This window comes from Suillus plorans (genome assembly GCF_016647745.1).
Source record: "Suillus plorans strain S12 chromosome Unknown HD556scaffold_56, whole genome shotgun sequence".
Lineage (NCBI taxonomy): Eukaryota > Fungi > Basidiomycota > Agaricomycetes > Boletales > Suillaceae > Suillus > Suillus plorans.
Window position 1 is genome coordinate 217,176 of NW_024537440.1, and position 19,224 is coordinate 236,399.

The 19,224-nt window shown below is 48.0% G+C and overlaps 10 protein-coding genes across 10 annotated transcripts; 3 read left to right on the plus strand and 7 right to left on the minus strand.

Annotated features, from left to right (window-relative positions):
* Nucleotides 1–161: 161 nt before the first annotated feature.
* Nucleotides 162–500, minus strand: HD556DRAFT_1446769 (uncharacterized protein; the record flags this gene model as incomplete). Its single annotated transcript, XM_041307150.1, has 2 exons — nt 162–399; nt 469–500. The coding sequence occupies 2 exons, from the start codon at nt 498–500 to the stop codon at nt 162–164; spliced, it is 270 nt and encodes an 89-aa protein (XP_041156785.1).
* Nucleotides 263–1,031, minus strand: HD556DRAFT_1396033 (uncharacterized protein). The gene is made up of 4 exons (XM_041303696.1): nt 921–1,031; nt 774–871; nt 469–643; nt 263–419 (listed from the first exon to the last, which is right to left on the minus strand). The coding sequence occupies exons 1-3, from the start codon at nt 932–934 to the stop codon at nt 531–533; spliced, it is 225 nt and encodes a 74-aa protein (XP_041156786.1). The 5' UTR covers nt 935–1,031; the 3' UTR covers nt 263–419; nt 469–530.
* Nucleotides 1,032–1,227: 196 nt separating this feature from the next.
* On the minus strand, nt 1,228–3,098 carry HD556DRAFT_764592 (uncharacterized protein). The gene is made up of 14 exons (XM_041311553.1): nt 2,893–3,098; nt 2,830–2,839; nt 2,758–2,777; nt 2,672–2,704; nt 2,531–2,624; nt 2,434–2,468; nt 2,357–2,387; nt 2,275–2,307; nt 2,148–2,224; nt 2,042–2,099; nt 1,916–1,993; nt 1,740–1,850; nt 1,620–1,692; nt 1,228–1,572 (listed from the first exon to the last, which is right to left on the minus strand). The coding sequence occupies exons 1-14, from the start codon at nt 2,911–2,913 to the stop codon at nt 1,398–1,400; spliced, it is 849 nt and encodes a 282-aa protein (XP_041156787.1). The 5' UTR covers nt 2,914–3,098; the 3' UTR covers nt 1,228–1,397.
* On the plus strand, nt 2,941–4,159 carry HD556DRAFT_1446770 (uncharacterized protein; the record flags this gene model as incomplete). Its single annotated transcript, XM_041307151.1, has 6 exons — nt 2,941–2,976; nt 3,030–3,056; nt 3,767–3,815; nt 3,865–3,971; nt 4,030–4,071; nt 4,121–4,159. The coding sequence occupies 6 exons, from the start codon at nt 2,941–2,943 to the stop codon at nt 4,157–4,159; spliced, it is 300 nt and encodes a 99-aa protein (XP_041156788.1).
* Nucleotides 4,160–4,308: 149 nt separating this feature from the next.
* HD556DRAFT_764792 (uncharacterized protein) lies at nt 4,309–6,126 on the minus strand. Its single transcript, XM_041311554.1, has 3 exons — nt 5,247–6,126; nt 4,901–5,194; nt 4,309–4,849 (listed from the first exon to the last, which is right to left on the minus strand). Exons 1-3 carry the CDS (start codon nt 6,030–6,032, stop codon nt 4,505–4,507), a joined length of 1,425 nt encoding a protein of 474 aa, XP_041156789.1. The 5' UTR covers nt 6,033–6,126; the 3' UTR covers nt 4,309–4,504.
* A 673-nt stretch (nt 6,127–6,799) lies between these two features.
* HD556DRAFT_1492571 (uncharacterized protein) lies at nt 6,800–7,774 on the plus strand (the record flags this gene model as incomplete). The annotated part of the gene is made up of 2 exons (XM_041308821.1): nt 6,800–7,444; nt 7,492–7,774. Exons 1-2 carry the CDS (start codon nt 7,095–7,097, stop codon nt 7,772–7,774), a joined length of 633 nt encoding a protein of 210 aa, XP_041156790.1. The 5' UTR covers nt 6,800–7,094.
* Nucleotides 7,775–8,301: 527 nt separating this feature from the next.
* On the minus strand, nt 8,302–9,178 carry HD556DRAFT_764812 (uncharacterized protein). The gene is made up of 3 exons (XM_041311555.1): nt 9,080–9,178; nt 8,475–8,949; nt 8,302–8,418 (listed from the first exon to the last, which is right to left on the minus strand). Exons 1-3 carry the CDS (start codon nt 9,090–9,092, stop codon nt 8,409–8,411), a joined length of 498 nt encoding a protein of 165 aa, XP_041156791.1. The 5' UTR covers nt 9,093–9,178; the 3' UTR covers nt 8,302–8,408.
* A 3,843-nt stretch (nt 9,179–13,021) lies between these two features.
* On the minus strand, nt 13,022–14,083 carry HD556DRAFT_765096 (uncharacterized protein). The gene has a single exon (XM_041311557.1). It carries the CDS (start codon nt 13,615–13,617, stop codon nt 13,081–13,083), a length of 537 nt encoding a protein of 178 aa, XP_041156792.1. The 5' UTR covers nt 13,618–14,083; the 3' UTR covers nt 13,022–13,080.
* HD556DRAFT_764815 (permease for cytosine/purines, uracil, thiamine, allantoin-domain-containing protein) lies at nt 13,513–15,817 on the minus strand. Its single transcript, XM_041311556.1, has 11 exons — nt 15,543–15,817; nt 15,406–15,496; nt 15,248–15,355; nt 15,131–15,190; nt 14,961–15,080; nt 14,875–14,911; nt 14,785–14,816; nt 14,530–14,736; nt 14,433–14,478; nt 14,101–14,378; nt 13,513–14,034 (listed from the first exon to the last, which is right to left on the minus strand). Exons 1-11 carry the CDS (start codon nt 15,700–15,702, stop codon nt 13,659–13,661), a joined length of 1,515 nt encoding a protein of 504 aa, XP_041156793.1. The 5' UTR covers nt 15,703–15,817; the 3' UTR covers nt 13,513–13,658.
* A 147-nt stretch (nt 15,818–15,964) lies between these two features.
* On the plus strand, nt 15,965–17,898 carry HD556DRAFT_765262 (PAP2 superfamily-domain-containing protein). The gene is made up of 6 exons (XM_041311558.1): nt 15,965–16,306; nt 16,359–16,483; nt 16,531–16,628; nt 16,681–16,995; nt 17,042–17,299; nt 17,353–17,898. Exons 1-6 carry the CDS (start codon nt 16,058–16,060, stop codon nt 17,799–17,801), a joined length of 1,494 nt encoding a protein of 497 aa, XP_041156794.1. The 5' UTR covers nt 15,965–16,057; the 3' UTR covers nt 17,802–17,898.
* The last annotated feature ends 1,326 nt before the right edge of the window (nt 17,899–19,224 follow it).

Here is a 19,224-nt window from a genome sequence, read left to right on the forward strand (position 1 = left end):
CTCCGCGAGATGGGTTTTCTCATAGCAACGATTCACTGACCATGAAAGAGCAAATGTGATCATATCCGCGATTATCCATTGAGGAACGTAAAACAACAGCGTTACAGTCGTGTCATATCCCAGTGTCAATGGCGTTGGGAAGTAACTTAAGTGAAGAAAGACTACTCTATTGCCTGGAACATGGCCGTGGCCGAAAACCACCACATCTTCCAGTCAGAAACAGCATCTCGTAGTTCTTTCACGATCGGCTGTTTCCCAAGCTCATCAGCCTTACCATAGCCATCTTCAACAAGGGGAGAGAGAACAAATGCTCTTTCCTCTGGGGTGAACCACCTGGTGTTGTGCGGGAAATCAGAAAATATGACATCGCGCAAACCGCGACCAAGATTGTGATACCGCCTTCAATGTAAAATAACCATCTACAAATCATTCAGTTTGCACTCAGTTATAGAAACGATCGTCACCCACCTCCATGCAGCTTGACCTAATTTGTCCTGCATGCTGCGGAGTACAGCAGGTGCAAACAGGGATCAGAATGCAGAGCTGAAGAAACTTCCACAACAAACAAGAGCTAGTCTCAAGGCGACCTCGTCTCGCTTGTACCGTTTAGATACAAGAAATACAATTCCGGGGAAGAAGGGAGCTTCGGCAAAGCCAAGAAAGAAGCGGGCGACAATAATTCCGGTATAATTCGGGTCAAATTATCAGAGACCGGATCTGAACGATGCAAGACAAGGAAGTGTACTTCCCTGTGATCCTTGAGCACGATTAACAGACAGTCAGTGTCGACAAACCTGACAATACTGATATTGTAAACATACAACACGGAATGATGACACAAGGCCTCTCCAGCCAATGCAGGAGCATGTTCCTGAAGAAAAATTACGTTCAGCTGTCTCTCGATGAAGGATGAAACTTACCATAGCACTTGCATAATATGTAATGTATCAAGAAACAGGACGGACAAAATTGTGGCGTATTGTTCCCCATGCAGATGCAGGTCTTTCTCAAAACCTTGTAACCGAACGTTGTCGTGTTGTAGACGTCATGAGATTCATACGGTACAACGGTATGTGACACACCTAATATTGGTTCTGTCAATCTCGGATGCACAGCCATTGTCAGAAGAGTTCGCAAAGACCAGACCCACTAGGTTCAAGGTATATAACATCAGTATCATGGACATACGTAAATGAAGCTTGCTCAGTAATCCCTCTCAAATTCATCACAAGCATGACAAGGGACAACAGTGGCCCGGGGTAAGTTGTTGATTATGTTAATCGCTGTTGGATCACACAAAGTAGGTATTGTTAAGGGTGGGAAAACGTAACATGTAGGCCTGTGGTAATACCGTATGGCAATCGTGCGTGAAGTCAGCTAATGAGAGTCTGGTTACTTTAGCAGTTGGGTGTTGCCAGATGGGAATTTTGATAGACGGTGGATTCAGATCTCGCCACTGCAAATTCTGTCATTGACATCGTGACCATAGTCGATTCCACTTCACGGCTGTCAGCTTTCCAAAGATCAAGTTGCATGCGTGTTGCAAGCAACCCCTGGAAGAGAATCTGTGCGCTGTGTAGTCATCAGTGAAAGCTCGATCCAATGATGATCATCCTCACATTTCCATGATACCAGTAGGCCATGTCGCAATCGGAATAAGCAAGATCCCAACAATATTAAGGATGTTCAGAGCTTTTTAAATGTTATTCGTTTCATCAGGAAAGGAGTATACCACGTACCCACGCTGGCTCCGAAATACACGATATTGTTCCGCACTAACGATTTGAGTAGCTGTCCTGAAGCGGCGCGGTATTGGCTTAGAACCCGATACATGCTCATCCCGAACAATCCTTTGATTTCATGACAGCAGGATAAGCTGGTAGCTCAACGTAGTGCTCGGGGAAATGCTACGGACCTATTTCCAGACTAATCAACGCCGCAAAGCTCGTAAGGAGCCATGATGCGCCTGGGTTAGCTGGTCCATAACATGCATCTGTATAACAGTGAGCGAGCAAATGATAAAATGAGAGTTTTGACCTGCCGGCAGGAAGAGCCCCAGTGTATATTTGGAGGGAGCTGATACCTATGACACACGTAGTCTGGCTGCGCCGTCAACAGTGGTAAGGCTGAATAGCTTGAGATTTCACCAGATACGCAGCTAGAAGATAGAAAAGGACTCGTTTACTGCAGCCCCACAGAGCATAGGTTCGCAAAATGAAAATAACTAAACTTGAGTTTAGTGGCCCATCGATAAACAAGCATGAAGCAGCGGACATTCGACACAAGCCATCTGCAGAAAAGAGATCCCTATGCTGCATGTGAGAGATGGCTTCCACCAGTCACAGATTTGACGTACAGGTGCTTGAGCGACATAACACCAAGCACAACTAAATAACGATTAGCGAAGGAGAGAATTGGGTTGCGATTCAATACATTGGCGTCGATATAATCTTCCCCGACGACTTCATCTAGAGTGAGGTATGATAAGCTGTCTTTCCTTTTGTTACATACGAAGATCTCAAGGTCTTACACATTCGTAGAGCCCCGATAATGAAAGGAAGGTAGCGACACAAGATAAATATAGTCTTGACGGAAGTGAACCTTGACCTCACGATATAGTCGATCTGTCAGATTGAGATTTGAGGAGTTCGGGGGAAAGTGTTTCTCCTACCTCCTCATCTAGATGGGTCACAACATCATATAGCTAAATAGTCATTCTTTGGAATCACAAACATACGACAGAAAAAGTCAACCGACCACGATCGTGAGTGCCAACACTAAACTATATGTTAGTTCAAATAGTTGCAAGGCGTAAATCAGCGAACTCACATAGGATATACTAATTCCAGTCTAAATTGAGTAAGAGATCTGTACAGGGAGGAGGTAACTTACGCCAGCAGTATTGTTGATCATATGAAGACTTCTGGCCGTGCGTAGAAGATGACTGTCGATAAACGTAGTGTGGGGGCAGATAATGTACGCTTTATTTTGATGGAATCCTATATAGGCTGCCTAACAACTGTCGACAGGCGGACGATGGACGGCCGAATGATAGGGTAGAACGTTCAGTGAATCGCACATATGATGGGCTGTGTATATTCCCCAACCCTGGACTTGTGCATCGTGTGCCGCCATGTCATGAAAAATGCCTGTCAAGACATTGACAGACATAGAAACTGCTTAGAGTAGATGTATGTGCCCATCAGGGCTTTGCGTGTCAAATGCTGCACGATGAGTGGATTTACTTGTGATCCGACGACAGATGCTGTGAGTGGTTCATTGTTGTAAATGAAATCATCCCCTTAGCGGACTTCCCTTTAGTAGCATATTCTTTTCCTTTCGGATAAATTTGACACCTTATCTGTGCAAATGAGGTCGTGAGTTATAGACCAGAGAATTCAGACGACGAGCGCAGGACTGACCTTGAACACCGTAGTCCGTGGATTGTGGCGAGACGCACCTTAACGATTATTCAGGGTAATCATGACTCGAGATGACAGTCGAAGTCCAGCTTGACTCAGCAGGATAATGAGCATCATTGTATTTTTCGTAATAGAAAGACGAGATGACTGATCTGGTGGCAGGAGCTGGCAGGAGGAACTCCGGGCTGGCCTGCTTTGGACATCGGCGCCGGACCCGACTCTTACATAATCTGAACTCTTGCTCCCAGTTCGACACCTTGATACGCTTATAACTTCCGCAGAACTCAAAAAACATGGTGAGGTGATCCCAACGTGCATGTTACCTTACACTGAGATGCATTTAGGGAGGTGGTGCTAGATATCCATACCCAAAGCATGTGTGGTCCCCCGCTGGTATGTCCAAGCGGTTAGTTCCGAGCTACTCGACCTGATGATGCCCCAGGTGGTTGGTGGGCCCGTCCTGCGAATTGGCGGAGTAACACTGTCATAACTTTTGCTGGTATGTTTGCCATTGCATACGGAGTCTGGACTGTCAGCGCAGACCGTGAGGTGCGGAACTTGATCTCTCGTTTCTTGCAGTCGTGCTTATTCCGTGTTGCTTGAGCAGATAAGACACGTTCAACCCGACCGACCGATACCGTCCATGATGGTAAGTCCTCCCACCTCGTGTGCTCCTGGTTTTTCTCACCATTTTGTAGTGGGCAAAACAGTACAAGGACCAGTCTCGGGAGAACTGAGACAGGTAGTTGGGTGTATGCCTAAATAACACGGAATCGTCTTGTCTCAGTCAGTTATATCCTTCATCATATATCAATATTTTGCCACCTCTGCACGAGTCTCAATTTTGGGACTGTTGACTGAATTGGTTAGGGAGAGCATGAGACATTCCAGAGTAATGCTGAAAGGGTAGGTTCCCCGTATCCCAGGTCCAGAACTTGTTCAGAATGCCATTGTACATATCGACACATGCCAGAATCGTTATGATGTTACTAGTACGAGTAGAAGATATGCCAGATTATATATAACGTCCCTATGCCATGTACCTATAACGAATAACCGAATCAACCGACGCGAGCAATACTTCATATTTCAGCTTCGTCGGGCCCAAAAGGATCCCAGTCACTTGGTTTTTCTTCCGCTGCAGGATCGTCGTCGTCGTCGTCGTCGTCGTCCTCAAATTCATCGCCCTCTTCTTCCTTCTTGTCGTCCGCGCCGTCCCAGTCATTTGGAGTTTTCTTCACCTTCTTCGCCAACTCGAGCATTCGTTTGTTTGCGTAATCAACACGACGCTTCCTTGATGGCGAGGCGGGGAATGGAGTAATAGCTGAAGAGGCAGAGGATGAATAGGTGAGGGAAAATATTGATGAAGACAGTGATGAGGGCGACGAAAAACCGATGGAGGAGCACATGGGAAGAGTCAACGATGACTGCGAAATTTGTAAGTATATTTGCATGTCAAGGCACAGAAAGGAACATACGACATCAGGGTCAACTTCCCCTTCTGCATCAATATCCAGAACCTCTTCCCCTACACCACGTTCTAGGCGCTCCTGCTCTTCCTCAGCCTTCAAGAACCTTTCAAACGCTAATATGCCATTCCACCGGGTTACTTCGATACCAGTAAGGATAATGGAAGACGTTGCCGAAGGTGGTGCAAATAGGTCTATAGAACCCCACGCCATGAAGAGGAAAGGCTTATTGCCAACGCCCTTGCGACCTGGGATCTTCTTCGTGTTTAATGTTATGTGAATTTGGGTCGTAGAGTCGTGATGCTATTCGTGAACATAAGATCTGTCCAAGAGCATAGAAAGACAAAAGACGTACATATATAATACCTTTCTCAATGTCCCCGCCCGGAGCCCAGAGCTGCGAAAGCTGGAAGTCCTCCTCCGCTTCCCACCGCCAAATGTCATCTTCGCCATCTTCAGCGTCAAGCAAGCTGCCCTCTGAGCCATTTCCAGGATAGTGGTACGGGTCTCTTGTGGTAGATGCTTTGACTGTGGTCATTCCGCTTGTTATCTCCCCAGAACGCGAAATCTCTATATCTTTTTGCACCTCAAACAAATGTCCTGGCTCCAAATCGAAGCACAGAGCTGGTTGTTTACCCTTGGACGAAGAGGGCACTGGGCACCTTGCATGTAGTGGGATGCTGGCATGCCGTGCGGCACGTCGAAAACGGTATGATCCGCCCATCTCGCTTTCCTTCGCTGGCTGGAAGACAAACTTGATAAGCTTCCGCAGGTGACCGAGTGTGTAGGTCAGAGGGACTTGAACAACTCTGTAGACCCCATCTTTATTTGTGTGGCTTCTGCCGTCACCGTCCGGGCGGATAAGTTGGAAGCGGAGCGGCAAATGCTTCGCATACGAAGAAGGGCGGGGTAGTGTGGTGCTTGTTGTTAGCCGCCGAGCACGACCAAATGGGTTGGTTGGAGAGTCGGAGGGCACTTTCCAGTTTATGAGACTAGAGGGCGTTCTGGGTGTTGTATACAATGAAGAAGCTGAGGTGAACGGCGACGACGGCGGTAACGAATGCGATAGTTGTCGACGTTTTGGACCACGGGGTGATGCTGAAGGGCTTTCATACACGTCTAACGGTCGTTTAGAGACCATAATTATCCGCGGAATCAGAGTGATTGGGCAAGTTTGAGGGGCTGGAAGAAGTCGTCGCTTTGATCAATCAAGATTTAGACCGGAACAATATTTGTCCACGCTTGTCAAACGCGTCGCGTAATTTTCATCAACAGCAACACGATCACGTGATCGACGCGTTTCTAAAAGACCTTTCTCCAACTTACGTTAGTCCCAATATGCTCCTCTTCCAATTCATCCGACGTGACTGTGAATACATTTGCAGAAAAACAGTTTCGCCTCTGAGGAGATACCAGGGTAGCGACGAGATCGAACTAGCAAAACACGAAAATCTTAGCTTTCGAATTCGGTAGCGGTGGCGGCGTCACGGTACCACTCAAGAGATCTGCTTTAACGATACTTGGTCCAGCTGTGTTCTACGTCAATATCATTGGCCTCGCTATCCAGTAGTCACTGCACCTACGAATGGCAGAAAATTTGAAGCTTGCAGGCTACCGTGTACTTTCAGGGTGTCTTTATTTTTATACTTCTATAGGTGACATTCCGATGTGTACTATATCCGCTGGCCCTGGCCCGGGGCTTCTGCCGGATGATGGCTGCGTTCTCGCTGCTAAGCTCTATCATTCACGCTGTATTATCCACTCTGATCAACTATTTGGCCAAACCAATCAGCAGAGTCGCTGATCCGGTGCGTTGCTAGGTACACTAGAAATTGATCCTGGTGGAGCATCCTGATTTGCTCTTGTGATCATCAGTGATACGGTCAACATTGACGATGAAGTATACTTGTGTTACATCGTTGAGATCCGGTCTCTGATAGCTTGACCCAAGTGATACTGGGATTGTCGTCGGCTTCTGTCTTGGCTTTGCCGAAGCTCCCTTCTTCCCCGGAATTGTGTTTCAAGCTTGTATCTAAACGGTACAAGCCAGACTCTGAGGTCGCCTCGAGACTAGCTCTCGTTTCTTGTGGAAGTTTTCTCAGCTTTGCATTCGATTCCTGTTTGCATCTGCTATACTCCGCGATATGCAGGACAAATTTGGTCAAGCTGCATGGAGGCAGGTGACGATCGTTTCTATAACTGAATGATTTGTAGATGGTTGTTTTACATTAAAGGCGGTATCACCATCTTGGTCGCGGTTTGCGTGATGTTCATACTTCCTGGTTTCCGGCAAAACACCGTGACCAAGTGGTTCACCCCAGAGGAAAGAGCAATTATTATCTCTCGCCTTGCAGAAGATGGCTATGGTAAGGCTGACAAGCTTGGGAAGCAGACGACCATGAAAGGACTACGAGATGTGGTGGTTTTTGGTCGCGGCAATGTTCCAGGCAGTAGAGTAGTCTTTCTTCACTTATTTCCCAACACCGTGCGTGACACTGGGATATGGCACGACTGTAACGCTGTTTCTTTGCGTTCCTCCATGGGTATTCGCGGGTACGATTGTATTTGCTCTTACATGGTCAGTGAATCATTTCTATCAGAAAATCGCATCTCGCGCAGATCAGGTACTCTGACACGAAGCAGAGGCGTTACAAATGCTTCGTTGCACTCGGCACCCTTGCATTCATCATGTCGATCTTAAGGCTCCCCGCTAACGGTTTCACTGTGAGTGGCATCGCCGGTCGTGAGTCGTCACTGTTGTACTCAGAAACGTACAGGTTCCTGATGGCTCAAGCTATCGCTGGATACTTGGTGCTCCTAGCTTGGATCAGCAGCACTTTCTTCAGAGAACCTGCGAAGCGCGTCGTTGCTATTACCCGATGAACGCACTGGGCCAGACAGGCAATGTTGTTGGATCGTCAGTGACATTGTCATCGATCTCATGCTCTCGCTGACTATTCACAACTACGCTTTTCGCATACATATGTATGGTCGTCGAACTGAAGCACGTCTGCATGCCTGTCATGAACAACGTTTTTAGTTTCCTTTTTGGTATTCCCTACTAGTTAGTACACACGCGCGTTTCTCCTTTTTCTCTTCTTTAGTCTTGCGCTCGTCTGTTTTGATAGGTATAGCTCCAATGTTGTATCTACCGGTCTCGCTAACGTCGTCTGTTTTGATAGTCCGTTGTGGTTGTCGTTCCGCGTCTCGCCTCGGCCTTTCTCGTTCTGATAATGCCTGTACTTGGAGTGTTGTAGGCATGTTTGGTAGTATGTATTTGTATTCGAGGCATTTGAATAAGTAGATTGAGAGAAAGAAACGGGATGCGAAGGATATCAATGAGAAATTTGGGACCCGATTGCTTTTAGATATCTAGATCTGGTGTAGTCAAAAACTGAAATATTGATAGCTTCTGACAGCCAGACAACTGTAAATTCAAGCTCGATGCTAGGTATAACACTGATAAGGAATCAAAGAATTAAGTGGTAAACTGAATATTGCGACCATAAAATCGTCGTTACGTGGAGCTAACAGAATTGATGTTAGCAACTACAAGTACGAATGGCAAATGCTAAAAACTCACGCATCTCGGCAACTCGACCAGCGCGTCCCATGTGCCATATGGCTCAAATCAAGCTCGACGCCTGCTCTCGGGATTACCATTACAGTGCCAGGAAAATAAAATCGATTTCGGGAAGCTGGAGGCACCCAGAAGAGGAGTTGATAATTGGGTCCCATCACCCATCCATCAGGCCGCAGCAAGAAAGGGGCTGAATTAGAATCGTGATGTGAGGTGGGTTCGAGCAAGTCAACGGGGTTGGGCAGAGCATGTTCCAGGTTAGAAGAGAAGGAAATGAGACGAGCGTTACAAACGTTGGTTGGTATGATGCGGCTTTCTTGGGTGGGATATAAGGTGCTTCGATGCAGCGAAAATGCGGAGGGATCTGAGTTTATGGACTGGGGGGATGGGGATGGTTGCACGTTCACTCTATCCCACACCCGCACAATATTATCCGATGAACCAGACGCGATGCGACTACCATCCGGTGAGAACGAGACTGACGAAACCCCTCCAGTGTGCCCCTGAAAGGGCTCACCCAATGCCTGTCCGGTCGCTGCATCCCACACCCGCACAGTGTTATCCCATGAACCAGACGCGATGCGAGTACCATCCGGTGAGAACGAGACTGACCAAACCCATCCAGTGTGCCCCTCTAAGGGCTCACCCAATGGCTGTCCCGTTGCTGCATCCCACACCCGCACAGTGTTATCCGATGAACCAGACGCGATGCGAGTACCATCCGGTGAGAACGAGACTGACCAAACCCCTCCAGCGTGCCCCTCCAAGGGCTCACCCAATGATTGTCCACTCGCTACATCCCACACCCGCACAGTCTTATCCTCCGAACCAGACGCAATGCGAGTACCATCCGGTGAGAACGAGACTGAGTAAACCCCTCCAGTGTGCCCCTCCAAGGGCTCACCCAATGGTTGTCCCGTCGCTACATCCCACACCCGCACAGTCCCATCCTCTGAACCAGATGCGATGCGAGTACCATCCGGTGAGAACGAGACTGACAAAACTATTTCAGTGTGCCCCTCCAAGGGCTCACCCAATGGCTGTCCCGTCGCTGCATCCCACACCCACACAGTCCTATCCTCCGAACCAGACGCGATGCGTGTACCATCCGGTGAGAACGAGACTGACGAAACCGGGGCAGTGTGCCCCTCCAAGACCTCACCCAATGGCTGTCCGGTTGTTGCATTCCACACCCGCACAGTGTTATCCACCGAACCAGATGCGATGTGAGTACCATCCGGTGAGAACGAGACTGACGAAACCGGGGAAGTGTGCCCATTAATTACAATCTGGACGACCGCCCAGTTAAAATCACGGCCAGATGCCAGACGAAAGTTATTCGGAAACCTTCCCGTAAATTTGGTAGCTATGGTGGAGTTGACGGGTGAGAATGGGAGCGCTGATAAATACAGATGTGGCGTGCTGTGCAAAATCATACCGCCAAACACCTGAATGAATCTTTGGACATCCATCGTGTTGGACCGCAAATCTTCGTATCCAGAATGGCCCTGTATTTATTTATGAGTTATTCGTCCGACACTACCTCGTAAGCGTGTGCTCACTTTCAGCCACTTGGAGATGAATGGAAGCACAGTAATTGCCCTGCTAATTGCATTGAGAAGTCCGAGGGCTTCAATCCAGAACATCAGTCGCTCGTCGTCGAAGAATGATCGTATTTCCTTTGCGAGTTTATCATCAAAGTCCGTTGTTCGAACATGCTCGGCCCAATATCGACAGGAATAGGAGAGATGTGGGGGGATGGATGTTTTAACTTGTTGAGGAAGCCCTGCGTCTTGGGAATTGGGGAGGTGCGACGACTTCAAATCGCAGATATTGAAGCGAAGGCCATGTTCCATGACTCGTAGCGATGCGAATGCAAGGTCCCGTTGTACGTTCGACACCTCCACGAAAAAGTCTCCGCTGCTTGACTTGTCTGTCAGGAAGTCGTGGAAAGATGCGTGAAGAGGTCGGATCGGAGTGCATGAGTTGGTGGTGCCGCTGAGGAGGGATCCCATGCGTTTAATAATGTCCATGTTGTCGTGCTTGTTTTCGTCTGGAAAGTAGCTCCGCATGATATTGAGGGAATTAAGAGGAAGTGGTTCGGCTGTGCCGAGTATCTGTTCCATCACAGAACGAAACCCTGTCAGTGCTTCTTCGTACTCGTCGTCGTCATATTCATCCCTTTTCATAATTTCTTTCAAAATCACTAGATACATATCGTACAACAGGTTCTTCTGCTTTCCGGCCCTGCGGTTCACGAGAGCATTGAAGCGAGGCATTTGGCGTACGACCGGAGGGGTATGTTTGATGTATTCGCAAGCAAGACGCGCCCACTCGAAAAGTCCATCGGCTCTCGCAGCGAGATTTGTAAACTCTTTGTCGCCAAAATCTGGTAGCCCCTTCAGCTCCTCAGATACGAACGTGTGGATGTCGCGTTCTGCCGTTGCTGCTGGAATCTCGTCCATGGACAACCGTAGAATATGCTCAGCGCCGTGAAATGCATATTCGATATCATGAAGTGGGCGAGAGGTGACGAGTATCCGAAAGTTGGATGGAAGTTCTGTGATTTGGGGAAATCCTTTGTCCTGAAGTCTACCGGCGAGTATCCGGAGCAGGTTGCGCCGCGTCTCCTCTCCACCGCTCTCATCTAGTGCTTCGATCACGATCAACACAAGCCCTACGCTTGATGCAGAGAACTTCTTTAGCGGTTTCATGAGAAGGTCGCGCCACTGCTGGATGATGTCTGTCGTGTTCTTGAGCGAGTTTGCATCCTTGACCGCATCCGCTAACGCTCGCTTCATCCCTGAATCGCGGTCGGCGAGATCGCGCGCGATGGTGGAGAAAATCTTTTCATGGCGACGATCTGCTTCTCTGTGCCGATCGAAACAAAAGCATGAACCAAGGCCTCCAGATTCCTTGAACCAGTTGGCGATCGTGTGGGCGATGGCTGATTTGCCCTTGCCCGCAGGGCCAGATAGCCACAGCACCCGTTTGGCAGCATCTCCGCTGCCGTTGATCCATTCCGTAATCTGGGAAAGAATCTCAGTGCGCGTCCCTGGTAGGCACTGTTTCATGGTATCTAGTCCTGCGCCCTTGGCATAAGCGATATCCTCGAGATCCAAGGTATCGCCTGGAACGGTATGAGTGAATGTAAAGACAGAAGCGTGTCAGAATCCTTACCCGTACGTTGGACGAAGACGGCCACGTCCCGATGAACTTGGTTTTGGAATTGTTGCATAAGAACGTCCAAAGTGTCGCTGTACTGTTTGATCGTGTCATCAGTTTCCGAGATGACGTTTTTCCCGAGTCTCTTCCCTATAATATAGTATAAGATTCATGTACAAGGTACGATAGCTTGGTGACTCACAAAAGCTCTTCGTCTCCGAATAGTCCCTGATGAAACGGGCGCACTCAAGAGTCTGATGAACGATCTTTTCCACGATACCGCGCATCGATTCAATTTTTTCAAGACTAATAATCGATTGGTCGCGCTGTGCCTGCGCAATTATAATCTTCATGAAATTAGAACTTCTGAGGAGGAAACTGAACTCTGGGAGAAACCCAACATACTTTAGATGCAGCAGATAGCACCCCCAGCGCCATTTTCGCGTACGGATGTACCTATACAACTCGATTAGTTCGTTTCCCATCAACAAGAATAGCCCATACGTCTGAGATCTTCTCAAGGACAGCATCGATAATCTTGAGGGGTTGGAGATACGTCGTCTCAAAACCATCTGCGGCAGTAAGATCCACTGGGGCATTCTCGACGGCGGATGCCGTAGAAGTCGCATGTTTCCCGAGTGATCGCATGTTTTGTGTACCATCACAGGCACCCTGAAGTTCGACGTCAACTAAGTGGGGATCAGGTCTTCCTGCCTTGCCAGAAGAAGCAGCCTGAACCTGTGGTACCGCCAGAATTAGAGAAGAAAATCAGAATATTTGATGGAAATACCTGTGAAGCAGACTCTTCAAGTTGTTCAGCCACACAATTTCCATCGGTTCCGGTGACGGGCGGGTAGACTCGTACTAACCAGTCTTTACTACGTTTGAGAGTCTTTATGTACTGCCATTCGACTTGTCCGTGGTAATATAAGCCGGGGCTGGTCACGGTGCAGCCTAGCGGGCGGGCCCATAGCAGTAGGTCGTCACGATTTAATAATCTCCGTCCAGGTTATATTTACTGCTCCGCCCGGCATCGCCGCCAGAAAACTCCAGGTAGTTCTCATCCTACTTCATCACATGCAAGATATGCGCTTTCACTACCCGTCCGAATGCTGGGTCGTCTCGTGCTTTTTCTCTGCTGCGCATCTCCTCGACACGCCAATGCCAATGCATAATCAGCACAGCAGCAGCAAGGCGAAGTCCAGGCCCAGGCGTTATCATCGCACACTCAGCTTGCTGCCCGCTCGTCATCCAGATTCCACAACACCTCCTGCTCCTCCTCCTAGTCCTACCGCACCAAGTACAGGCTGTGCAGCAAGCGCGTAGCCTCGACCTCCACCACTGCGAGCTCACCTCGTGCTGTTTCTTTGTTGTGCATCTCCCTTACACGCTGATGGACATTAAATTTTAATACAGGTGCATAACTATTTCACATTTACTTCTTTCATCCGAAGTCCCGACTATGCAACTCAGGCTCAGCCATCTTGATGATCAATGATCGGTGATCAGCGCTCAGCTGTAGGGCTGACTGATATAGCGCATATGACGTACACATAAATACCGGACCCGAGGCACGAGCGTTGGACTGCTTTCGCGGTATTGCATGTAAACTACCGTTCCCTGTATGATATGAATCGTCTGCAACAAATGCAATACAGTGCTGCATTGTGTCAAAACTCGAACTATCCTCGCACGACGATACACGATACTGACTATCTTTGCATCGTGCATTCGCCCGCATGTTCTTGTCGAGATCGTGCGAGGCGGTTTTAGTTGGCAGTGCACGACGCGAACGGCGAGTCTCTCGCACTGTCTGATTCTCACCGGGGATGATATCTCGGCTCCGAAGGATCGATTTGCAATTGCTTCGTGAGCATACTTTATGCGAAAAAGATAGGAGCGACCCTAGATTGCTGTTCTGATCGAAGGTAAGTAAAATTAGAAATAGGCACAGTAAGACAGTACACGTTCCGTAGCACATCGCACATCTAACTTACAACTATCTCGACCGAACGGTACTTACTATTTGGTATTCTGGTATTTGAGCTCTAGCTTTCGAAGGGGGATGTAAAGTAAGGCTGCAAGAGGGAATGCAATCTCGAAACCGATATCACCTGAGGTGATGCCGATGGGGCCCTGGTACCACACCTGATTCATGCAGGGTATAATCAGGGCAAAAGACAGTATTCCAGCTGTGAGTGCAGCTGCTCCCCAGGGAAGACGGCCCGGAACGTTCCATATGGCGTGGTCGTAGGTGCTGAAGTCACCTTTGCGGAAGTAGTGGTGTTCGACAAGGAGGATGGCGCCGTACGCACTTGCCCAATAACCAATTAGCGAAAGGAAATCAGTCAGCGCCGCATAAAATCTGTGGGCGCCCACGATCGATAAAGGCAATGCGCTGTCAGCGTCCAGGGGGAATTTTTGAAATTAGCTGGTGGCAGGAAGTACAGACGGGAAGACGGACATTACCGTGCCGACGATCGAGAAAACATATCTTGGAACTCTTGACATGGCCGGGATCATAACTTGGAAATTGAAACAAATAGAATAAAGTGCGCCAGCAATGTTGCTGGCGACGCTCAGGCTGAGAAGAACGGTGAGGAACTTCCCAAAGTTACCGACCGGACCGAGCATCGCATCTAAAAGGCCGCCGATATTGCCTTCTGTTCCGTAACCCTCATTCCAGCTAGGAACGTTTGGTGCAGCAAGGACTGCTGCGGCTCCAAGGCACTGAAGAAGGACCTGGGAATATATCAAAAAACGCTCAGGGGATGCCGGATGAAGAAGTTGACGCACGATAGGTACGAGGTACCCTATATATGCATACCAAAAGATCCTGGACCTGGAAAAATATGCCTAAGTGTAACCCCATAGGGGATTAAATGAAACTTACTGGGGAACGGTGGGCGAGTAGTACATCGTGAAATCGGATGCCAATGGCGAGTAGGTGATAACGAAACCAGCTATAACGGATGCGAAGTTGAGAATGGCAGCAGCGGATGCAGGTTCCGCTGGTTGAGCGTTGTACAAGTTCTTGCCACCCACGCCGAGTACAACCAAGAATGCGATAAGAACTGGGAACCATGAAACACGTTCGTACCTGGAAACCGTAAAACTGTAATTTTGATGAACAGAGGTTGCCGCTTACCAGTTAAGTACTCTGTAGCCCATGAAGGAGATCTGAAATTGTGAACGTTGTGAAGACAAAGAATTTCAGAAGTCACTTAAGAGAACGCACGAGGAGCGCGATGACGAAGATAATGACAATGCCGACACTGATACGGGTTAGGTAAGATAACCGAGCTCGTGGGACGCCATACGCACTCCCAGCTCATATTACCAGACACGCTAGCTAGTGCCTGTCCACCGAGAATACCATTGAGGATATTGAAGCCACTCATGCCGATCAAATTGAGGATAGCGGGTATAATGACGCCAAAGTAGCTTGAAAGAAAGTCAGGCAGTAACAAATATAAAAAAACAAGCACACATACCCAAAGCTATATCTAGATTGAATCATCTGACGCATGCCAATTCGAGGGCCCCAAGTATTTCTGTGGAAGAGAAGTCGAGTAATGACTCTATAGCTATGTTTGGGAAAGTATACGAACAAATACGCAGGTAATGCGCACGCCAGGATATTAAAGAATAAGATGACGAGACATGAATCACGAAGTCCAAGTCCAAAAGCGATTGGACCAATCGTTCCGGCAGAGAAGCTAGTTTATCTGTGAAAATGACTGACAATCGAAATACTCTGAAAACTCACGAGAGGATGTTGAAGTTCATTGAAAACCAAAGGAAGAAAATTTTATAGTATTGAGTGTCCATCCGCTCCTTTTCAGGAACTGGAATAGTGCCTATGAACGAAGATTAGACGAGTATTTGGTTGTGAGGGAAACCTACCTCGCTCCTCTACGCCCCAGCTGAGAAGAGACTTTGCTAACGGGTGGGAGAGCCATCCGTGCTTGTCTCCGGGGATGATCGCAGAGAGACCATCCCTATACGCGGAATCCTTCTCAAGATCGGTGGTTGAGTCCTTCTCTTGTAGATGATTATTGGACATCGTGGAGACGAACAGGGGATGGCAATCACAAAGCTTCGCCCTAAATATATGGAGTATGAGGCACCCGGATATGCATGGCTTGGACGTTTCAAATTTCAAAACCAGTCTACTGACAAGACAAATTTAGAACGAGCTAACCTTTACTAGTATACTAGTGATCCAAAGCTGACATAATAATTCCCACAGGGTTTTTTTGTAGATTCTTGCAAACAAAACCTTGATGACGAAGCTGCAAGAAGTCGAAATTATGACCCGATTTAGAAGGTAAAGTAATGTTCTCACGAGAAGGTTATTAGCCTTTGCGGTTGCTCCACTTTCAACCCGCTTGCACGATAGTCATTCGAAGTACTGGTCCATGATGTCGACTCAGGCGTCCAACACGCACGCGCTATCCTCTGTCACCTTTCACGACGAACACACGCACAATAAGATACCTATTCTCACCATTCATCATGACAAACTAGAACACTCGCAGCTAGGACGCACCGATACACAGCATGTTGAGGATGTATACGAAACCGAACTTCCATGGTGGAGAGCAACTATACGAGCCCGAATTCTCAGTTCGGTGAAACGAGAAAGTCAAATATTGGCCCGGATGCAGGCTCGTGTTGTTTATATTTCAACATATCCATTTATCTCATAACTTTCTGTAGGAATGCATACGACACCCGTGGTTGGACTTGTATTTCCTCTATAGTTCAACTCTTGGCACCCATACTTTCTTCATGATTGGCCTACCCTTGACATTTTTCTTTGGCTATGAGGAGCTCGGACGAGGGTACGATCCACTTGTCCGCCAATTATTGCAACTCAAATCGCAAACAGCCTAGTCATTGTTTTGGCTTCCGGAGTCTACGTTGCTTCGTTTTTGAAGGACCTTATTTGTTCACCTCGTCCATTAGTCCCTCCTGTAACGCGACTGAGTAAGTGAACAAGATTCCCTCATTGCGAAGTTTGTCAACTGCCTTATCCCAGCGATTGGGACGCACCACCTCGAATACGGGTTTCCCTCAACGCATTCTACGAATAGCGTTTCCATGGCACTTTTTATATTTGGCTATGTTAGACGCGCCTATATTCAATCAGCCGCAATCTCATCATCGATCTACTATACGTCATGTGTCATCCTCGTGATATATGCCGTGACCGTAGTCTTCGGCCGTTTATACACAGGCATGCATTCCTTCATCGACTGTGCGGTTGGTGTCCTTCTTGGAGTGATAATCTGGGGGGGCTATGTGATTATGAAAGAGGCGTTTGGGAATTGGTTGGCAACTGCTCACTGGATAGGTGATATCTTCCATCCTTGCTGGTATTCCTACTTATTTCTTTTCAGTTCCGCTGACGATGATTCCCATCTGTCTACTTCTTGTACATTATCACCCACATCCTGTCGATGACTGTCCTTGCTTCGAGGATGCCATCGCGTTTGTCTCTGTCCTCCTTGGCATTGCACTATCCCGGTGGCACAGCGTGTACTCTGGCGTGGACGAGCGCTTCTTGAGTTCCGTGATGCCCGGACCTCAAGGGGCCGCGTGGACTTTGGAGGATACAGTTTCGTGGTGGACTCTAGCTTGTGCCAAAGTCACTATCGGTCCGTCTCTGTTACTTTTCCATGTTTTCATTCTTGCTCACATGTCTCTACAGGCATCCTTGTAATTTTTGTATGGCGAATTTTGGCCAAATCGCTCCTGCACCTTGTTCTTCCTCCTCTTTTCCGCCTTCTTGCATCCTCCTTCGACCTGCCACACCGACGTTTCTACACCCCTGCGACAGATTACCAACACATGCCAGTTGAAAGCAGTTTGCGCCCGATTCCGAGTTTCATCGACCTTCCTGGCGTCCTAGAGGTCAGCGCAATCAGAGAGAGGTCTGCGTTAGGAAGAACAAGTGAGGTCAAGCGAAGAGGTGCAAAGTCGAATAACGATTCACCGTCAGCCAATGGAGAAAATTACAGCGGATCCGAGCTCGAGAACAGCAACGGGTCATATCAACGCAAGGAAGTCAAGCACTACGATGCTGACGGTGAGTGTATCGTCTGTCTCTTTGATAGATGTCGAAGTCTGAGACCAATTCCTATCCTTCTTCAGTGTTGACCAAGGTAGTGGTCTATGCTGGAATGGCAATCTTGGCTGCTGAAGGTTTGCCCGTCACATTTGCCCTTTTGGGCTGGGGCGTCAAGCCATGTTGATAGCTTTACTGGCGTTAAATAACGTATGTAGTACCTATGTAAGTCATTTCTTGACACGTTAATTTAATACCCCGGGACAAATCTTGATTTTGTGCGTGATGACCTCTGGGCAAAGTGACGTGTGAGGCACGTTCATTTTTTTGAGCAAGATGAAAGCTAAATTGGTACTTCATAGAAAGGAATGACTTGTCTTCTGGCTATGAGAGATTAAAATCAGCGACATGGACACGTTGCCTGCGAGCGAAAGGAATATGCAGTATTGCATCTACTCGAGGGATTATTCATTGCGGCATTGAGACAATTCAGAGTACATGGGTGTACTGACTTCTCTCCTCGAGAACAGGATTGTTAGTTCGGGTAAAATGGCTTGGACGGTGTTCCGACTTTTGTGATGGCTCTGCGTCTACCGGATCAATCATGTTGTTTTCCCTCGTGAACAATCGGACCTTGATACTGTGCTGCCCGGAAATTCTGTACGTAGTCAATGGTGCTGTTCCGTGATGTCCTCACTCGCTGCTGATCCTCCACACATGATTCCGAGTCCGTCACGTGAGGCGTTGAGGACCGGGGAGACGATGGATATCGGGTGTTACAAATACAGCTTCACACCTTGTATCGGATAGGAAAGACGTGTACGAGGGGAACATATGTCGATGAAACAGTGCGTGACTATAGCCATTATGGAGACCAGATGGGCAGAAAGTCCTGCCACGTAGGTAAGTCATGTATCAAATCTAGGAAGACTACTGATACTCATGCAAAACCCAAGAGAGCAGTCAGACCTGGCGCATTGATAGTCATAAACGCACAACTTGGGACAATTGACATCGGCCCCAGTCGCGTCGGTGGGCATGGCAGAGATTGTTGATGCTAAAGCAGCGGAGACGGCAAGGACAGTTGCAGAGGATAAACGTGTTGTTTGCAAGTGACTCGTGTGATATAGGATCGGATGATATAGTAGGAAAACGGTTGGCCTTTATGTGCTGGATGTTCCTCTTGCGTACGTGGTCTACCAAATGGATGTAAATGATACTGCAATGCCAGCAGATCTTGCCAGTTAAGGTCTGGGCGTGGAACTACTGGACATCCGCATTTCCGACCAGCTGTCGACTTGGTATCAGAAGCGCTCAACATCCGGAGTTGTCGTGATTGCCAGCCAAGGTCTATTGGGAATTGGGTATAGAACTACTGATCATCGCCGTGAGTTCCGCTGTACATTAACTTTTGGTGTACTGAGCAAGAATATGTCGTATACTTCGTAGGACTGGAAGAAACACTGGTAATTGTACAATCTACAGGCCCATCCACAGAGATTCTACAGGAGCAAC

Excerpts from the sequence above, each read along its gene's own strand:
- HD556DRAFT_1396033 (XM_041303696.1), bottom strand. Across the intron at positions 644-773 it reads TTTGTCGACACTGACTGTCT|CTCCCTTCTTCCCCGGAATT; the intron begins GTTAATCGTGCT and ends GCTTTGCCGAAG.
- HD556DRAFT_764592 (XM_041311553.1), bottom strand. The coding sequence starts at position 2,913 with ATGATCAACAATACTGCTGGC. Across the intron at positions 2,388-2,433 it reads AAGATTATATCGACGCCAAT|TTGTGCTTGGTGTTATGTCG; the intron begins GTATTGAATCGC and ends ATCGTTATTTAG. Across the intron at positions 1,994-2,041 it reads CACTGGGGCTCTTCCTGCCG|ATGCATGTTATGGACCAGCT; the intron begins GCAGGTCAAAAC and ends ACTGTTATACAG.
- HD556DRAFT_764792 (XM_041311554.1), bottom strand. The coding sequence starts at position 6,032 with ATGGTCTCTAAACGACCGTTAGACGTGTATGAAAGCCCTTCAGCATCA. Across the intron at positions 5,195-5,246 it reads TTGAGAAAGGTATTATATAT|CATCACGACTCTACGACCCA; the intron begins GTACGTCTTTTG and ends GTTCACGAATAG. Across the intron at positions 4,850-4,900 it reads GGGAAGTTGACCCTGATGTC|TCATCGTTGACTCTTCCCAT; the intron begins GTATGTTCCTTT and ends CAAATTTCGCAG.
- HD556DRAFT_765096 (XM_041311557.1), bottom strand. The coding sequence starts at position 13,617 with ATGTGCTACGGAACGTGTACTGTCTTACTGTGCCTATTTCTAATTTTA.
- HD556DRAFT_764815 (XM_041311556.1), bottom strand. The coding sequence starts at position 15,702 with ATGTCCAATAATCATCTACAAGAGAAGGACTCAACCACCGATCTTGAG. Across the intron at positions 15,191-15,247 it reads TGCGCATTACCTGCGTATTT|AAATACTTGGGGCCCTCGAA; the intron begins GTTCGTATACTT and ends TCTCTTCCACAG. Across the intron at positions 15,081-15,130 it reads CAATCTAGATATAGCTTTGG|CTACTTTGGCGTCATTATAC; the intron begins GTATGTGTGCTT and ends CTTTCTTTCAAG.
- HD556DRAFT_765262 (XM_041311558.1), top strand. The coding sequence starts at position 16,058 with ATGATGTCGACTCAGGCGTCCAACACGCACGCGCTATCCTCTGTCACC. Across the intron at positions 16,484-16,530 it reads TATGAGGAGCTCGGACGAGG|CCTAGTCATTGTTTTGGCTT; the intron begins GTACGATCCACT and ends AATCGCAAACAG. Across the intron at positions 16,996-17,041 it reads GGCAACTGCTCACTGGATAG|TTCCGCTGACGATGATTCCC; the intron begins GTGATATCTTCC and ends ATTTCTTTTCAG.